This window comes from Hippopotamus amphibius, chromosome 5, assembly GCF_030028045.1.
Source record: "Hippopotamus amphibius kiboko isolate mHipAmp2 chromosome 5, mHipAmp2.hap2, whole genome shotgun sequence".
NCBI classification, from domain to species: Eukaryota; Metazoa; Chordata; class Mammalia; order Artiodactyla; family Hippopotamidae; genus Hippopotamus; species Hippopotamus amphibius.
In genome coordinates, this window is record NC_080190.1 from 80,671,299 (window position 1) to 80,688,787 (window position 17,489).

At 39.9% G+C, this 17,489-nt stretch overlaps 1 protein-coding gene across 1 annotated transcript in view; it reads left to right on the forward strand.

Moving 5' to 3' along the window:
• The window catches only part of DISC1 (DISC1 scaffold protein), a 348,040-nt gene that overhangs the window by 308,705 nt on the left and 21,846 nt on the right, over nt 1–17,489 (forward strand). The window contains exon 11 of the mRNA XM_057736515.1: nt 9,704–9,980. Within this exon, the coding sequence (XP_057592498.1) occupies nt 9,704–9,980 (277 nt within the window). The remainder of the gene's footprint in view (nt 1–9,703; nt 9,981–17,489) is intronic.

Genomic DNA, 17,489 nt, shown 5'->3' on the forward strand with positions numbered 1-17,489 from the left:
ACACATGAGGACTAGTAGTGTTTACACAATTTGCAGTTGAAAGCTTAGTACCATTGGGCATTCACATATCAGTTGGGTAGTTTAATCCATCATAGTTATATAAAATGACCTGATTACTTTCAAAGTTTCTAAAGAATGAGGTAAAATGCTAATACTCCTTAAGTGAAAATATTAATAAGTCAGGAAAGAGAGTTTGGTAAGAAGAACTGAAATTGTAGGTGTCTGTGTTAGAATTGAGTATTTCTATTTCTAAAATGGATAGAAGCTTGCCTGCAAACTTCCTGCCTACCCCGGTCTTAACATCATTCTCTGAAAATAACACACACACGCCTTAGTTCCGTGAGGATTTAAGCCACATCAGATGATCTCTCTTGGACCTCATTTTACTTCCAACTGGGAGGAATAACAGAAATGATGAATCTCAATTCTCTGTTCAAGAGCTTTCCCCCGAACACTGAAACTGTATCTTCAAATTGCCTCATTATTGGTTGTGAAAATATCACCAAAGATCTCACAAAGCTCAAATAGCTGTTAGTCATTCATTTAAGGGGTTATTACTAATGAACTAATTATCCTCCTGTACAGGAATAGCTAAACATTGCATGGCTCTGAAATTAGCCACTACTCTCTTTACTACAAATGGATTCAATAAGAAGATGTTTTAAAAATCTAAAGCTTCATGAAATTATTACGTGCTGTAGTGAAGCACTGCAATTTTACACCTGCATGATTTTTTTTTTTTTTTTTAGAGCAGAGAAAGGTTTATTGCAGGGCCAAGCAAGGAAAACAGGTGGCTTATGCTCAGAAAAACCCCAACTCCCCAAATACACCTACATGATTTGCTCGCCATTCAGTATGTGTCTCTAAAATTGGTTTCCAGACTTTGACATATGCATTATAAGAGATGTTTCAGGATAAATATATTTCCCTTTCACTCAGAGACCACACATACTATATCTCGTCAAATAGAAAATGGACACAAAGTTACAGTATTCATATCACTATAATGTAGAAAATTGTTTACAGAATCAGCAAACTCTTTATCCTTTAGGAAAGCTATGAGAGGTGGGCTGCTGGCTCTTTCCCTTGAGTCCAGCCCTACACACACCTTTAGAAGCCAGAGAGATGCTGATGGATCTGACAAGTTAATAATAAAAAATAACTGAGACCCCCCCCCAGGCAACTGAAAGTGATTTGGTCTCCATGTGGGGAAGAAACAGATAATAAAGAGGAGGAGAGGTTTTCGGGCATGGCTTTTTATTTCTCCCACATTGCGTGGGAAGGCCAGTGCCCACTGTGTTGCTTCTGGAAAGAGACGAGCACCTGCTGGCCAGTGAGTCAGGGGAGGTAGGACTGGAAGACCAGCCTCAGAGGAGCCGCCACGGGAGGGCTTATGTCTTGAGCATTCCTCCAGCGCTCCCTGTTCCATGAGGGGCAGATAATCACAACTGAGGAAGTCTACATATTTCTACAGGCACAGACACACAGATTATTCCATCAGTGGTTCTTTGCCCTGAGACGATGCCCCCTCCTCCCACAACCAAACCTACTAGGTTGGGCACAAGATGTGACCTTGGCGTTATCCCCTTCTCCAAAGACTCATCACCACCCAAAGTGGTTAATATGCCTAAGCAAACATGAACTCCAATGGAAAATACATGAGATTTCTTAGAAGGGTGACTGCTATAAAGGGACAACAGCAAAGGAAGGACTCTTACCTGATGAAGCGTAATTAGACACAAGATGTTCAATAGACAGATCATGTATTTCCCAAAGATAAGGGGGGTATTGGAGACAGAAAGTAAAGCAAAAAGTCATAAAGAAACCCAAATGGAAATTCAGAGAAGGCAGAGTGTGAAAACTGAAAAAAAGTCTCAGTAAATGAGTTGAATAGTGAAGTGGATTCCGTTGAAAAACCAATTAGTGAGCCAGACATCCATTCAAAACCTCTGAGGGCCTGAGGAACAGACAGAGAGAAGGAAAAAATAAAAGGTAAACCACATATGGAAGAGAGTTATTTGATCAATGTTCATATGAAAAAAAAATCCCAGAAGAAAAGAAAACAATTAATTGAGGAGAGAGAGGAAATATTTGAGAGACTAATGACTGAAAGTTGCCCAGAAGAAAGGAAAAGATATAAGACCTTTTTTACCAACGGGCTTAATAACTCTAACAGAACAGAAAAGGGCGGGGTGGTCATTGGGTTGCAATTAAACTTTATATATAACAAAGATAAAAAGAAATTTCTAAGGGCAAATCATCTAGAAAGGGATAAGAATTAGACTGATCTCAGACTTTTCAATAACAACGTAGAAGGCAAGAACACAGAATGTGAAGCCAAACCATTATTCAGAGTTTGAATGTGAAATAAAGATGTTCTCAGACCTGTTAAGTCCTTAAAAGACTTACAATATATATATCTTCTTTGAAGCATTCTTAAAGGAAATATTTCCACAAGATGAAAAATAAGTGCAGGAGGGCAGCGTGAGTTATATGAGAGAGTACATGAAAAAAAACTTCAGTAAATTTTACTGCTGAGGAAATAGCTTACAAATAAAACAATGTATCTTACTAGTAATCTAGAACTAAAATATGGCCTTGAGATACATACAAATGTATCACCTTGGAGGTGGGATGAGGATAGAATGAAGGGGAGGTGAAAGTTTGCTAAGGTGCAGCCCAGGTAGCCGCATTAATTTCACACAGAAACCTGCACACAAATGTTCATAGCGCTTTATTTGTAGTATTCCCAAGCTGGGAACATCACAGATATCCTTCAGTGGGTGAATGGTTGCATAAACTGTGGTCCAGACAGAGCATGGAACACTAGTCAGCAATAGAAATGAATAAACTTTTGGCATGTGAATCTCCAGGGAACTATGTTGAGTGGAAAAAGCCAATTCCAAAAGGTGCGTTATTTATGATTCTATTTATATGACATTTTTGAAATGACACAATTTTAGAAATGGAGAACAGATGTAGTGGCTTGCAGACACTAGGGATGGGGGTCAGGGTGGGAAGTAGTGGTGTGCTTATAACACGGGCTATAGGGATGCTCGTGGTGGTGGCGTTGTTCTGTACCTTGAATATGGTGGTGGATACATGAACTCACACAAGGGATAAAATTATACAGAACTATGGACACACACTTGCACACACACACAAGAGAGGATATCTGAATAAGATCAGTGGATTGCACCAATGCCAATTCCCTGGTTGTGATATTGTTCTATATTTTTACAAAATGTTACCATTGTGGGAAACTGGGTAAGGGATACATGGATCTGTCTGTATTCTTTCTCACAATTTTATGTGAATTAATAAAAAGGAAAAGGAAGGTAAGAAACAAGAAACAAAGACATACAACTTTTAAGAATTAAAAATCTTAGTTGTAATAAATCACAAAAACATCAACAATTAAACACAGTAATTACAGTAATTCTGAACACATGGATTAAAACCACTAATCCCAAAGATTAAATGCCAGAATGGCTTTTTATAAAGTTCAGCCAAATGTTTTGTGTTGCATTTATTTCTGAAAAAAAAAAAGTAAAAAAAAAAAGTGGAACATAAGGTGTGGTAAAAATATAAGCCAGGATAAATTGAACTAAAAGAATGTTGGAGTAATAATTATAATATCAGACAAAATCGCACTATATGTAAAATTTTGGGAGCAAATAATGTTACGCATTCTGGAAATGTATCAGATTTAATTACAGGAAAATATGAAAAATCAGTAAGTTTGATAGTAGGTATACAAGTGTTTTTTTAAACCATTTTCCATATTTTCCTATATATTTAAAATGCTTAATAATTCTAAAACTAAAAAACATTTTATAATAAAAACATAAAAATATTGGAGATGATTAAGGTATTACTCAGATGAAAATTTAGAGCTTTAAATACATTTATTAGAAAATTAAAATAGAGAGGAAAATAAAGGAAAGAAAACAAACAAGCATTTAACAGCAGAAGCTAATAAAAAGATAATAAATCTAAAGAATAAGAAAAAAGTAAATATAAAGATAAGATCAGAAATCAAGGAACTAGAGAACAAAAATCAATATCAAAGATTAACAAAGCATAAGTTCGTTCTTTGAAAAGATTAATAAGCTAGCAAGCCTCTGATAAGACTGAACAAGATAAATCAGAAAAGAGGTAAATATAAAATACAGAATGAAAAGGAGAAGTGTCTATGGAGACAAGTGATTTTAAAAATAGTTTTAAATTTATGAACAAACATTACAATACATATGAAACCCATGAGAAAATGGATTGATTTCTATAAAAGATATAAAATGTTAAACTAGACACAAGAAGAAACAAAATTAGTAGACTGTAAAAGTTAAAGATATTGAACTGGCAATAAAAGGCTTCCTTCAACAAAAGCCTTAGGAAAAGCATGGGGAACTCAAGAAAGGAATAAACTGGCAATGCATAGGAAAAGACAATTCACAGGAGAAAATCTGAGTGGCCATGAAGTAATTGTAGTAGAGAAACACAACTTCAAACACGATGCCACTTTTCACATATCACATTGGCTACAATTAGGAAACTGGAAAATAAAGTCTGGTGTTTCTAATAAGGACTATCTCTTCTCAAGTGTATCAGACCCCATTCCTGCTCTCTTGCTCCAGGACATGGCTCAGAAATCTGTGTTCTCTTTCTCTCTTTTTATTATTTTAGGATTTTGTTCTGTTTTGTTTTTGTTGTTGTTTGGGTTTTTTTGTTTGTTTGTTTTGTCTTGTTTTTTGTTTTGGCCGAGCCACGTGGCAAGTGGGATTTTAGTTCCTGACCAGGGATCGGACCTGTGCCCCCTGCAGTGGAAGTGTGGTGCCCTAAGCATTGGACCGCCAGGGAATTCCCCTCTTTTTTATTATTTTAGACTGGCATACATCATAGTCAGAAAGTGCACACATTGTGAATATACTGCTTGATGCAGTTTCACAAAATGAATGTACTCATCACCACCACCACTGAAAAATAAAACACGTCCAATATGCCACCAGCCCTCCTTATGAATCTCTTCGCTATTACCCCTCTTCTCCCCAGAGAAGCCACTATCCGTGGTGATGTCTAACATCATGAATTAGTTTTGGGTATATAAAAATATAAAATAAATGGAATCATAGTGCTTCCTCTTTGCCTTTTTGTCTAACCATATGTTTTTGAAATGCATCCGTATTCTTGCAGATTGTACTAATTTGTTCATCTTTGCAAAGCTTCCAATGAATGGACGTTCCACAAATTATCCATTCTCCTACTTGTGGACATTTGTTTTCCCTTCCAGGTTTTGGTTCTTACGAATAATGTTGTCTGATCGTGTATACAGTTGATCTTCTTTATTTGTGGATTCTGTATTTGTGAGTTTGTCTACTTACTAAAATTTATTTGTAAGCACCCCCAGTCAATACCTGCAGAGCTTTCCCTGTCATTCATGGATGTGCCCAGAGTGACTAAAAATTTGAGTCACCTGACGTGCACAATCCCAGCTGAGGTTGAGCAAGGCAGTGCTCCGTTTCCTCGTTACAGGTCTCATACTGTAGACAAGTGCCCTTTTTGCTATTTAATGCTATGTTTTCTCACATTTTTGTGCTTTTTCTTGGTGATTTTCCTGTTCAAATGGCCCCCTCGCCAGCACAGTGCTGAAGTGCTGTCTGGTGTTCCTGAATGCAGCAAGGCTGTGATGCGCCTTATGGAGAATGTATGTGTTTGGTAAACTTTGTTCAGGCATGAGTTCCAGTGCTCTGACCACAAATCCAGTGTTAACGAATCAACAATATATATATTAAATAAGGTGTTTTTAAACAGGAACACACATAAAACAAGGTTATTTGTTGATCCATTAATGATAATGTTGTAACCAAAGCCTCCACAGGAAGTGAACTTTGCATTTCTCCTGAGAGCAGTGGTTCAGTATCTGCTAATTCAGTGCTCGTGGTGACTATAGAACATGACTACTGTGAATAATGAGGATATGTGCATTTCATGAGTGTAAACTTAGGAGTCGTGGTGCTGCATTGTGTGATTGACGTATTTTTGACATTAGCACATCTGTCAAAGAGATTTCAAAGACACTGCATTCATGTACAGTCCCACCAGCAGTATAGGAGAGGACTAATGATTCTTTACCTTTTCTGACACTTAGTATTGTCAGGCTTTTAAATTTTAGCCATCTTGTTGATGTGCCGTACATCATACTGCAGTTTAATGTGCATTTTCCTGATGGTTGATGGTGTTGTACATCTTTTCATAAGGTACTTATTGGCCATTTAGAGACCCTCTTTTTTATGTTAATTTTAAAATAAATTTATTTATTTATTGGCTGTGTTGGGTCTTCGTTGCTGCACGTGGGCTTTCTCTAGTTGCGGCGAGTGGGGGCTACTCTTTGTTGTGGTGCTTGGGCTTTTCATTGCGGTAGCTTCTCTTGTTGCAGAGCAGAAGCTCTGGGAATGCAGGCTTCAGTAGTTGTGGCACACAGGCTTAGTTGCTCTGTGGCATGTGGGATCTTCCTGGACTAGGGGACCCGTGGCCCCTGCATTGGCAGGTGGATTCTTAACCACTGCGCCTCCAGGGGAGTCCCAATACCCTCTTTTTAAAAAATATTTATTTATTTGATTGCACTGAGTCTTAGTTGTGGCACATAGGTGCCTTAGTTTTGGCATACAAATTCTTAGTTACAGCATGCATGTGAGACCTAGTTCCCTGACCAGGGATTGAACCCAACCTGCTGCATTGAGGGCAGGGAGTCTTAACCACTGCACCACCAGGCTAGTCCCAGATGCCCTCTTTTTAAAGTGTCTGTTCAAGTCTTTGCCCTTTAAAAAAACTGGGTGAAAAAAAAAAGCTGGGTGAAAAAAAAAACTGGGTGATCTGTCTCTTTCTTAGTGTCTTGTAGGAATCCTGTTTATATTCAGGAAGCAGTCCTTTGTCAGTTATATGTATTACAAATAACTTCTACTTTGTGGCTTACCATTTCATTCTCTCAGTGGTTTTTTTGATGAATATAAGTTCTTCATATTAATAGTCAAATTTATCATTTGTTTTCTTTATAGTTAGTACTTTTTATATCCTGTTTGAGAGACCTTTATTTACTCTAAAGTCATAACGATATTATCCTATACAAGCATACCTCAGAGGTATTGCAGGTTTGGTTCCAGACCATGCCAGTAAAGCAAGTATTGCAATAAGCGAGTTGCACAAATGCTTTGGTTTCTCGGTGTTTGCACTATACTGTAGTCTATTAAGTGTGCAATAGCATTATGTCTAAAAAAAAAAAAACCAATGTATATACATACCTTCGTTAAAAAATACTTTATTGCTAAAAAATGTTAACCATCACCTGGGCCTTCAGCAAGTCATAATCTTTTTGCTGGTGGAGAGTTTGAAATATTGTGAGCATTACTAAAATGTGACACAGAGATAGTGAGTAAAAAAATGCTGTTAAAAGAATGGTGCTGATAGGCTTACTTGACTCAGAGTTGCCACAAACCTTCAATTTGAAAAAAAGAAAAAAAAAAAAGCACTGTGATGTGCAATAAGATGAAGCACAATAAAACAAGGTGTGCCTGAATTATTTTCTAGACATTTTATTCCTTTATTTTTCACATTTTGATCCACAATCCACCTGAAACTGATGTTTGCATGGTGTGAGCCAGTAATAATGAATTTGATTTTTTTCCCTATAGTGATATCCAATGACGTAGTGCATATGTTGAAACGACTCTCCTTTCCCCATTATACTTTATGTCTAATGCTTTCATGACATATTTGCATCCTTTTGTCTGCAACCTTTGTATCCTTATATTTAATGTATTTCTTTTGTAAGCAACATGTAATTAGATTTTGATTTTTTAATTCTAGTCCAAAGTCTTTGACTTTTAAATACAGTATTTATCTATTTATACGTAATGTAATTCCTAATATGTTAGGGAATAAATAGTTCTATTTTGCCATTTTCCCTATCTGTACCACATTCATTCCTGTCTTCCTTATTGCTTTCATTCAACCAATACGCAAGTATTTTATTAATTTAAAAACATTTCTCCCATATTAGCTTGTTAGTTAAACATTCTTTTAATCTCTCTGTTTTATGACTACCATAAGGGGTTCAATACGAATCCATGACTTTTTGATGTTTAATACAAATGAGCACTTTACTACTTTCTGGACAACACAGGGACCTGAAGCTGTTATAATTCCTTTCATTTCCTCCTTTATATATTTTAGACCACAAAAAAAATTATTATTGCTGGGTTTTGTTTTGTTTTGGTATCAACAGCCGTTTAAATTTACCCCACATTTACTCTTCCCATTGCTTTTCATTCCTTTATGCTTGTCCTTGCTTTCAGCTGGGATCATTTCCTTTATTATGGACATACTGCCAAGGAGTTCTTTCAGTTTTATTTATTTGAGGTTGTCTTCCTTTTATTTTTGAAGGAAATTAAAAATAATTGTGTAATTTATAGATTGTTAGGTTTTTTCCAGTATCTTTAAGATGTTGCTTTATTACCTCTCGGCATCCACCATTTCTGTCATCCATATTATTGCTTCCTTGAAGTGAATGTCTTTTTTTTCCTCTAGCTGTTTTTAAGAGTTTTGATCTGTCTTTGTTATTCAGCAGTTTCACTAAGGTGTGTCTTTTAGTTTGATTTTCTCAGCTTTGAACTTGTAGTGCTACCTGAATATGTATTTGATGTCCCTTGTCATTTCTTTGAAAATTCTCATCAACAGCTCTTTTAATATTGCTTCTGTCTCATTCTTTCTTTTTTACTTCTGGATTCATCATTTAAAGATACCTGCTTTAAAATAATGATGATTCATATGTTCAGGAAGATAGAGGACATGATGGATAATTTCAGCAGAGAACTAAAATATATAAAAAAAGCAAATGGAAATTATAGAACTGAAAAATAAAGTAACTAAAATTTAGAACACAAGAGATACATTGACTAGCAGATTAGACATAGTAGAAGGAAGGATTATTAAAGGGAAGATAGATATATAGAAAATATCCAGCCTGAAGCTGAATGGATGGATGAAAAATACATACTTTCATTTAAAATTTCAGGTTTTTGGTTTTCCACAAAAGTCAAAATTTTTGTGAACACTGAGTTTACATTCCTCATAGCTTTAGTTGGCCTGAGCTGATGAAGGGCTCCCTGTACTGGGATATGTCCTTCCTACTAGCAAGAGTTCACTTCTCTCTATTGCTTTCTGCCACTGAGGCTGCATATCAGTTGTTATGGTTTATATTACCCCTGCACTGCTTCACTCATTTACGTTACCTGGCTGAGTGTGGGTCGGTAAGGGAAAATGGTGGGGGAGGGACAATCTAGGCAGATGAAATAGTACATGAAAAAGTACTTATCCTGGGGGAGTTGGGCAGGTCTGGGGATGCAAATTAAGGCATCACGACTAGAACAACAGACATGAGTGGGGGTGTTGTATTGGGCTACTGAGTCTGGAAAAATATTTAGGATTTTTGGATATCCTTACAGATCAAGTAGCTAAGAAGGACTATACTTATTGTTACTTGATGGTATATGAATTTGGCCCCTCTGAATCTTCTGGTTGAAATAATCCATCACTATGTAAAATTAAGTTGTTAACTCTAACTTTTAGCCAGGTAGACAGGCTGTTGACTTGGTATGATGAAACATCACTCAATTAATTTTTATGCCTTTGTTTCTTCTCTGCTTAGCTGCAAGTTCCCACTGCTTGGAAAAGTGTGGGAAGCTGACTTGGAAGCTTGTCGGTTGCTTATCCAGAGCCTGCAGCTCCAGGACGCCAGGGGCAGCCTGTTCACAGAAGATGAGAGACAGATGGATGACTTAGGGGGAGGTGCTTGTACAACCACTCTGGCCATCCCCCCGAGGCCCCATTCTGAAGATGAGAGGAAGACCCCTTTGCAAGCATTTGAAGAATGGAAGGTGCTCCTGACCCCCTCTCCTCACTGTGCTGGCAGTGAACAGAAAGAGGTCTGTCCAACCTCATAGCCTCAGTAGGGGCCTTACTCTGAGGGATGATTTGGGACTACACTCCAAGTGAGAGCAGTAATTACTGGACAGGCTTCCCACTGAACCACCGAAACTCTTTAAAGTTTTAACAACTCCTGAATATGATTACAAAATGATATAGAATTTTTATAGAAGTTGTTTAAATTTAGAAGAATGGAAAGAACTTTTGGCATGTTTAGTTCTATTTTTATTCTAATATCATGGCTAAAGGTAGAATATATAGTCTAATATATAATTACTATATATATATAGCCCACACTATTTATGTCATATATAACATATTGTATATACTATATATTATATGTCATATATGATATTTAATTCTATATTTAGAATCTATATCTTACAATATTGATTCATTAGAATCAAATATATGTATATATTCCATTAACTGTTTTTGCCAAAGCAAGGTCATAATGAATGTTAGAATTTGCTCTTTTCATTTAAAAAAAACCTAATACATGGCCAGTGATATATACATTAAAAATTAAAGTGTAGATTTATTCAGTAGTTTACCCCAAGGCTGACCTAGGTTAATAGAGAAGAGTTCCCCACCCCTCCCCTCCCTGGTTCTTCTCTCCTCTCTCTTCTTCCCTCTCACACATTCCCCTCTAACCCTAATAAGATTCTTTCAACAAAAGGGTTCTAGGAATTTTTTTCCAGTTTCAATGCCATGAGAGGAGGCTTTACAGTGGTTTTCTGGCCAGATTCCCAGGTGTTATGAATATTAAAAGAAAAGAAAACCTTGGTGAAGCAAGAGGAACGTGTCATTTCACGTTGACGTCTCACATTTGACATTAGTTGTGCCCCTTCTCTGGGTCTTTGCCATGACTCACCAGGAAACCTGCTCCATTTGGGTGCCCACCCATCCCAACCTGTGCACAGGACCATGGTCTTTACAGAGCACACACTCGCTGACAACGTGTGCTCACAGTCACCGCCTTCTGGACTGCTGGGAAAATTGATACTTGATCGTATATTTGAATTGAACAACCTTATGAGAAAGCAGGCTGTTGTCACTATCTGAAATCCTGCTGGCCTCATAAAATTAGGCTCTCCCCTGAGCTGTAAATGATCTCAAACTCCTTTGTTAGCTGAGGCCCTGCAGGTGGAATCCCCTGCAAGGCCTGGCTGCCCAAGCTCTTGGTTAGAGCTCTTGAAAACTTGTGGCCAGCTGCAGTTGGCCGGCTTCAAAAAATATTTTGGTGCGAGGGACGTGCTGCCTGAGCCAGGGGAAGGGAGCCCTGGGTGGAAGAAACTGCAGGCCCTGGGGCCAAGTCTCTGAAAGTAGGGCTGGCTCTCCAAAGGGGGCTCCTGGGAGCTCAGTGCCAGGACAGGAGCCAAGCCAGGTATGTGGTGGGGTTTCCTGGGATGATAAACACCTGTGGAAGTCAGATAAACAGATAAACCAGTCAGATAAACAGCCTGGTTCAGCAGATCTGACCTTGTAGGAGGAGTCTCCTTCTACCCTCCCTTCCTTCCTGCCTCTCTCCCTCCCACCCCTCCCTCCCTCTCCCCCTCCCTTCCCTCCCTCCTTTCCTTCCTTCCTTCCTTCCTTCCTTCCTTCCTTCCTTCCTTCCTTCCTTCCTTCCCTTCTGTCTGTGCCCATGAGTCCCTCCAGGCTCTCTAGGGGATGACTTTCCTAAGTATAGGAGGATTATTCTTCCTCTATAAGATTATAGGCACTTGCCAATCTGGCTCTAGGAAAACAGAACTTGTTTGCTTAAAAGTAGGAAAATTAGAGTCAAGGATGAATGGAGTAGAGCCTTATCCAGAATGATTCTCCAAGTTTCTGGTGGGGAGGAGGCGAGGGCTGTGACCCAGAGAGCAGAAGGAGCAAGGAGGCTGCCTCTCCGGGCTCTAGGCCTGAGCCCCCAGCTCCTCCCCGCCAGCTGAAGCGCTGAGGATGTCCCGTAGTTTTTCGTTGCTGTCTTAGGGGTGGGAGAGAGATGAGGGGCTTCAGAGCTCCTGCTAGCTCAGCGCCATCTTCCCGTCCTGTGTCCTTCCTGTCCCATGTGCTGTCCCTGCGTTGCTTTTCTGGGTTTACATTCACAGAGGGAGGCAGGCATCTTTTGAACTTGTGAGTGGCAGGAATGTTAAGATGGTAGGTATTTTCTGGAAAGGGCGAAACTGTGGAGACTGGAAATAGATCGGCTGTTGCCACGAACTGGGATTGGGGGAAGGGATAAGGGCCACATGGAAGAGCTGGGGGGGTGGGGGGGTGCAGTATGTGGTAGGACTCTTCTGTATCTTGATCATGGTAGTGGCTGTGTGACTGTGTGCGTGTGTCCAAATCTATAATGTTACACCCCAAATTTTGCTGCATGTAATGTTACAAAAGTGACTATAGTTTAAAAAAATAACATCTCCCTCTTTGAAAAGTGAGGCTAGAGATGTTTGAATGGGTTGCACTTGGCTCAGGGCTATCAGAAGACAGTACAGCAGGGTGAGTGGAGCGGAGGCAGCCGGGCCGTGTACAGACTGCATTCCCTTATCTGCTAAAAAAAGAAACAAAAAATGAGGGTAATGAAAACTATCTCATGAGGTTGTTGTGACGATTTAAATAAAATAATGCATCTAAAAGTGATAACGCGTATATGTGGAATCTAGAAAAATGGTACAGATGAACTTCTTTCCAGGGCAGGAATAGAGATGCAGATGCAGAGAAGGGACGTGTGGACATGGCGGAGGGGTGGGATGAATTGGGAGATTGAGATTGACGTGTATGCACTACCATGTGTAAAACAGATAGCTAGTGGGAACCTGTTGTATAGCACGGGGAGCTCAGCTCGGTGCTCTGTGATGACCTAGATGGGTGGGATGGGCGGAGGGGTCCAGGAGGGAGGGGATATATGTACACATTTAGTTGATTCTCTTCACTGTACAGCAAAAACTAAGACAACATTGCAAAGCAACTCTACCCCAATTTCAAAAGAGAGTGACTATTACATGCAGAGTCGAGGCTTGAATAATGTTTGTGTGTGTGTGTGTTTATCACTCTTTCTGGCAGTCACAAGAATCTCTAAGACCTTTTAAAAATAATGTCTTGCTTCCTTTATTAAGAAGCAGAATTCAGCAGTGAATCAGTGGAAGATAAGAAGAGAAAGGCTTAATAAAGGAAGAGTCTTGTTTGTATTTGGATGGAGGATCTTAGGCTACTGAAGGCGCAAACGATAACCAAGGGTCTCATTCAGAAGGTGTTTTTGTTTCCCTGCCTCCATTTCCAGGGAGTCATTGGCGTCTGGGTCCTTGTGTATTTCTCCTGTGGCCACAGTGTCTGCTTTGCAGCTCTGAGTTGGTTTTGCTGTGGAACTGCCTGCTGGGTCTGGCCACCCTGCGCTGGTTTCTCTACTGAAGCATCATGCCGTGAAGGCAGTCAATTTCTTTTAAACCCAAATCTTCCATGAAAAATTGCTGACTTCTTAGGGCGGTCCACAGGGAGCTGAATTTTCAAAGCCTTCCCTGTGCTTATCTGCCCCACGTGGGTACATGCATTTTGGTTGCACTGGTTGTAACAAGTGCTTTGTCATTAATTAAAGATTTTGCTGTGTTTAGGGTCCCACTGGGCTTCTCAGCACCATTTCCCCCATTTTACAGCTGGGCCCATTAAGGTTTAGTAATTTGCTGTGGGCTTTGTTACCAAGGAAGTCAGCCACAGGACGAAGGGCCAATTTTCGCCTGCGCTTCCTCAGTGGTGAGAACCCTCTTCTTTTTCAGTCTCATTACAGCTCTCCTGCAAGCCTTCCCTTGGACTCTGGAAACAATCAGCTGCTGTTGGCCCCGCTTTATAGACATTACAGAAATTGCATGGGGGCCAGACAGGAGCTGGGGAAATCAGTGAGCCAGCTTCCTCCACACTGAAGTTGCTCTTTTGTACTCGCTGTTCTGGCCATTATACCTGCGTAATTCTCTCTTTCCTGTCTGCAGCCTGTCCTGCTGCGGTGCTTTCTGTTTCTACGGCAAAGTGGGCGCCCCTCCTGCAGCGCTGCCCTGGACTGCATCACTCTCCCTGACTTCTGTCTCCAGCTGTTTCCTTTCCCAGCCAGTAGCTGCCACCAAAGAGGCTCAAAGAAGCCAAAAAAGGCCCAGCAGCTTTGAGCATCTCATACAGGATTTGAGTAGCCAGGGTGTTAAGATGTCTGCAGGGAAAGGGATTAGCTATACGACACAGTGTAGCTTTAATTTTTTTATTTTTATTTTTTTATTGAAGTCTAGTTGACTTCCAGTTTTATTTATTATACAGGTCTCCAAAAATCATCATCGATGTCTCCCAGTTCCTTTTTACTCCATTTCACGAGACAAGAAAGCTGGAAAAACGGGTCTGTCTTGAAGACGTGTGTCCTCACCATCCTAAACTGATTTCTAATTCTAGAAGTGGTCTACAGGGTTTCCATCTGAAGGGTCAAAGGGTTTGCTTTTCAGTCGTGGCAGATGCAGACCCAGTTCTCTCTCTTCCCTGTCACTTCCTGGCTTCCTTGAACTCTCAGAGGGGCAGCAGTGTCACCAGCGAAGCGGAGTTAAGAGAGCAGATCCTGAACTACACGTCTTGATAGCTCTTTCACCCTGGAATTTAAGAGACAGCCCCCGGGGGGAAAATGCTCACTTACTCATCAGCTGCGTTTACTCTTTTTGTCGATGGCCTTTGGGGAGAAAGCAAAAAGCTTCGATGGGAAGAGAAGTTCCAGCTTCTCTACAGTGTAGTATCTTGTGTTGCAACCCCAGCCTCCTTACCCCAAGAGTAGAGCAGTAGAAGCAATTAGGCTGCCATAGGGATTGGTAATTGGTTGGTTAATTAAAAAGCCAGAGAATCAAAAAAAAAAAAAAATGATACACGTGCACTTTAAACTCTTGTGAAAAAAATTCATTTACTTATTATTTGCTATACGACCAAGGCTTTTTGCTTATGTAGGTCTTCCTGACTGGCTTTTCCCATGGCCCTTCTTGCAGAAACCTCACCAATAATGCATCATCTACAATTTCCAGTTTGCGTTTCTTTAAAGAGGACTGGAAATTTCGAGAGCACTTGCAAAACAGTCTTCAGTTTCCCCCTCTCTCTCCCCCTCTTAAACATTACTGAGTTTTCCCAAGGTTTTCAACTTGGTTTATACAGAGACAAGAACTCCCTTTCTTTTCCCACTAACATTTCATTGCTTTACATGGTGTTTATTTTCATTGTGTAAGTGCAACTGGCATCAATAGGTTTAGAAACAACTCCACCAATAGGATTGGGAGTTGGCAGCTCACAGGCTCTGCCCTGGCGCTGGCCTTGACCCCTGCCTTTGAGGGAGGGAGCAGAGCTCAGGACACCTGGCAGGTAGGAAGAGGGGGCTTCTGCGCCTTCAGTTAACTGGTTCCTGCCGGTTCTCTCAGTTAATTAATGTTATCATCTCGCCAGCCTCCTGCCCAAGGAGAAGAGGTGGACGCCTCTGATCTGCTTTTGGAAAATTACTGACATGCTCTTTTTGCTCCAGGGCCTAACTGTGGCACTTCTTCCACTAATTAAAAATAGTTCCCCGCTTCTGAGGAGGAAAACCTGGGGGCCCTCGGCGCCTCCTTCACCTTGGAAATTCCTTGTCACTCACTGATGAACACTGAAGGGTTGACAGAGGTTGGTCACCGGCTGGATGGCGAGGACTAAGCTACAGCGCTTGTAACATAGGAGGCTGGTCTAACGAATGTGCAGTGATTTCCTTGGAGTAGCAGAGATTTCCAATCCAGGCTTTCACGTTTCTGGAAAGTGAACAAACACTCTGTTAAAAGCAGTAATTCTAGTCCTCTTATAGTTGCACAGTTCACAAAAAACATTTAGAAATTCAAAAAAACTTTATTCTAAGATGAACACAGATGAAAGTTGGCATTTGATTCTGTCCTCCTTGTAGTTCAGTATTTCTCAGCAACAGGCAACTGGCAGGGCACGTCCCCTGAAATACAGTCCCCCCAGGGGTGTTCTGTCTTCATTTTCTCATATTCAGTACTATCCCCAGAATCTGAATCCTTGGGCTAAATAGAGATTATTTAGGTATTTGCCGAGATTATATTAGGTATTTGCTTCTAATAGAGTTTGGCCTGACGTGACGTTGGTGTGTAAAAGGGAAGCAGACCAAATTCTCTTGTGTGATCATGCAATAGGAAATACGGCTTTCCATAGCTCGCCCTTCATGTGAACTAGAAACCACGGGCCAGTGAACATACGTGAATTATCAGGCCATTTCTTCTTTCATCCATATCTTTGGTTCTCTTAATGGTTCTATTTAGAACTTGTTTCTCAGTGTCTTCTTTGTAATAAGCGTGCAGATACTTGAAGACAGTTCATTGCTCATTCTGACCTAAAGACATCTAAATATTTCAGATGCTTTCCTTACCACTGACAACATCTGGATGCTTTTAAAAGGAAAACCCACTTACTCAGGGTATAACCATATAATTTGAGTAGTTGGCTGAATACTGGTATTATATGGAATAGTAATGAGGATCCCTTAATGTCTTGTGTGCCTCTCTGCTTGTTGGCATTACATAACGACTGCAGAACTCAGCATTTATGGGAAAACACGAATACTTACAAAAGCTATTTCAAATAGATGTGAAAGATACTCTTTGTGGTATTGGGCAGGAGTTTCAAGTAAATATTCTTTATGTGGACAATAAAAAAAAAAAAAAAAGGAAAACCATATAGCATTTCTGGAATGTATTTTCCTAGCAAATATTTTGGAAAACAGCCCAAAGGAACATATTTAAGGCTGTGATTTTAATACCAAACTAAGGAAATGCCTTAGTGCATCCACTAAGCTCATGGATGGTGGTAATGACATCTGGTTTACCTTAAGCCATAGGAGAGGGAATGAAACCTAACAACAGAACAAACATCGTGAGGCTCAAGTCACATTTTTGGTTTGTAAGGATGTATGTGTGAAGCGCAGTGTTTTTAATTAAGTTTTAAACTAAAGTACAACTCTGGCTCAGCAGTCTGTAAATGCAGACTGCCCTGTCACCTGCCTGTTCTTTATGATGTAGCCTGTGAATTTCACTGCAGGAATTAGGTATATTGATGGATAGCCAACTATTGCTGATGCCTTACTGCACGACCAAGGGAAATAGGCATCTGAGTAAGCTGGCTGGGCAAAGAGCGGGATGTCCAAGAAGGGGACCTTCCCTTATACCACAGGTCCTGCCAAGCGTGGGAACTATTGATGGGTTCTTTTTTTTTTTCTTTTTTAATTGAAGAATAGTTGATTTACAATGTTTCAGGTGTATAGCAAAGTGATTCAGTTACACATATATACATATACATATATATATTCTTTTTCAGATTTGTTTTCATTATAGGTTATTACAAGATATTGAATACTTTTCCCAGTGCTATACAGGTCCTTGTTGTTTACCTCATTTATATATAGTCGTGTGTATATGTTAATCCCAAACTCCGAATTTATCTCCCCTCTCATCCTCTTTGGTAACCATAAGTTTGTTTTC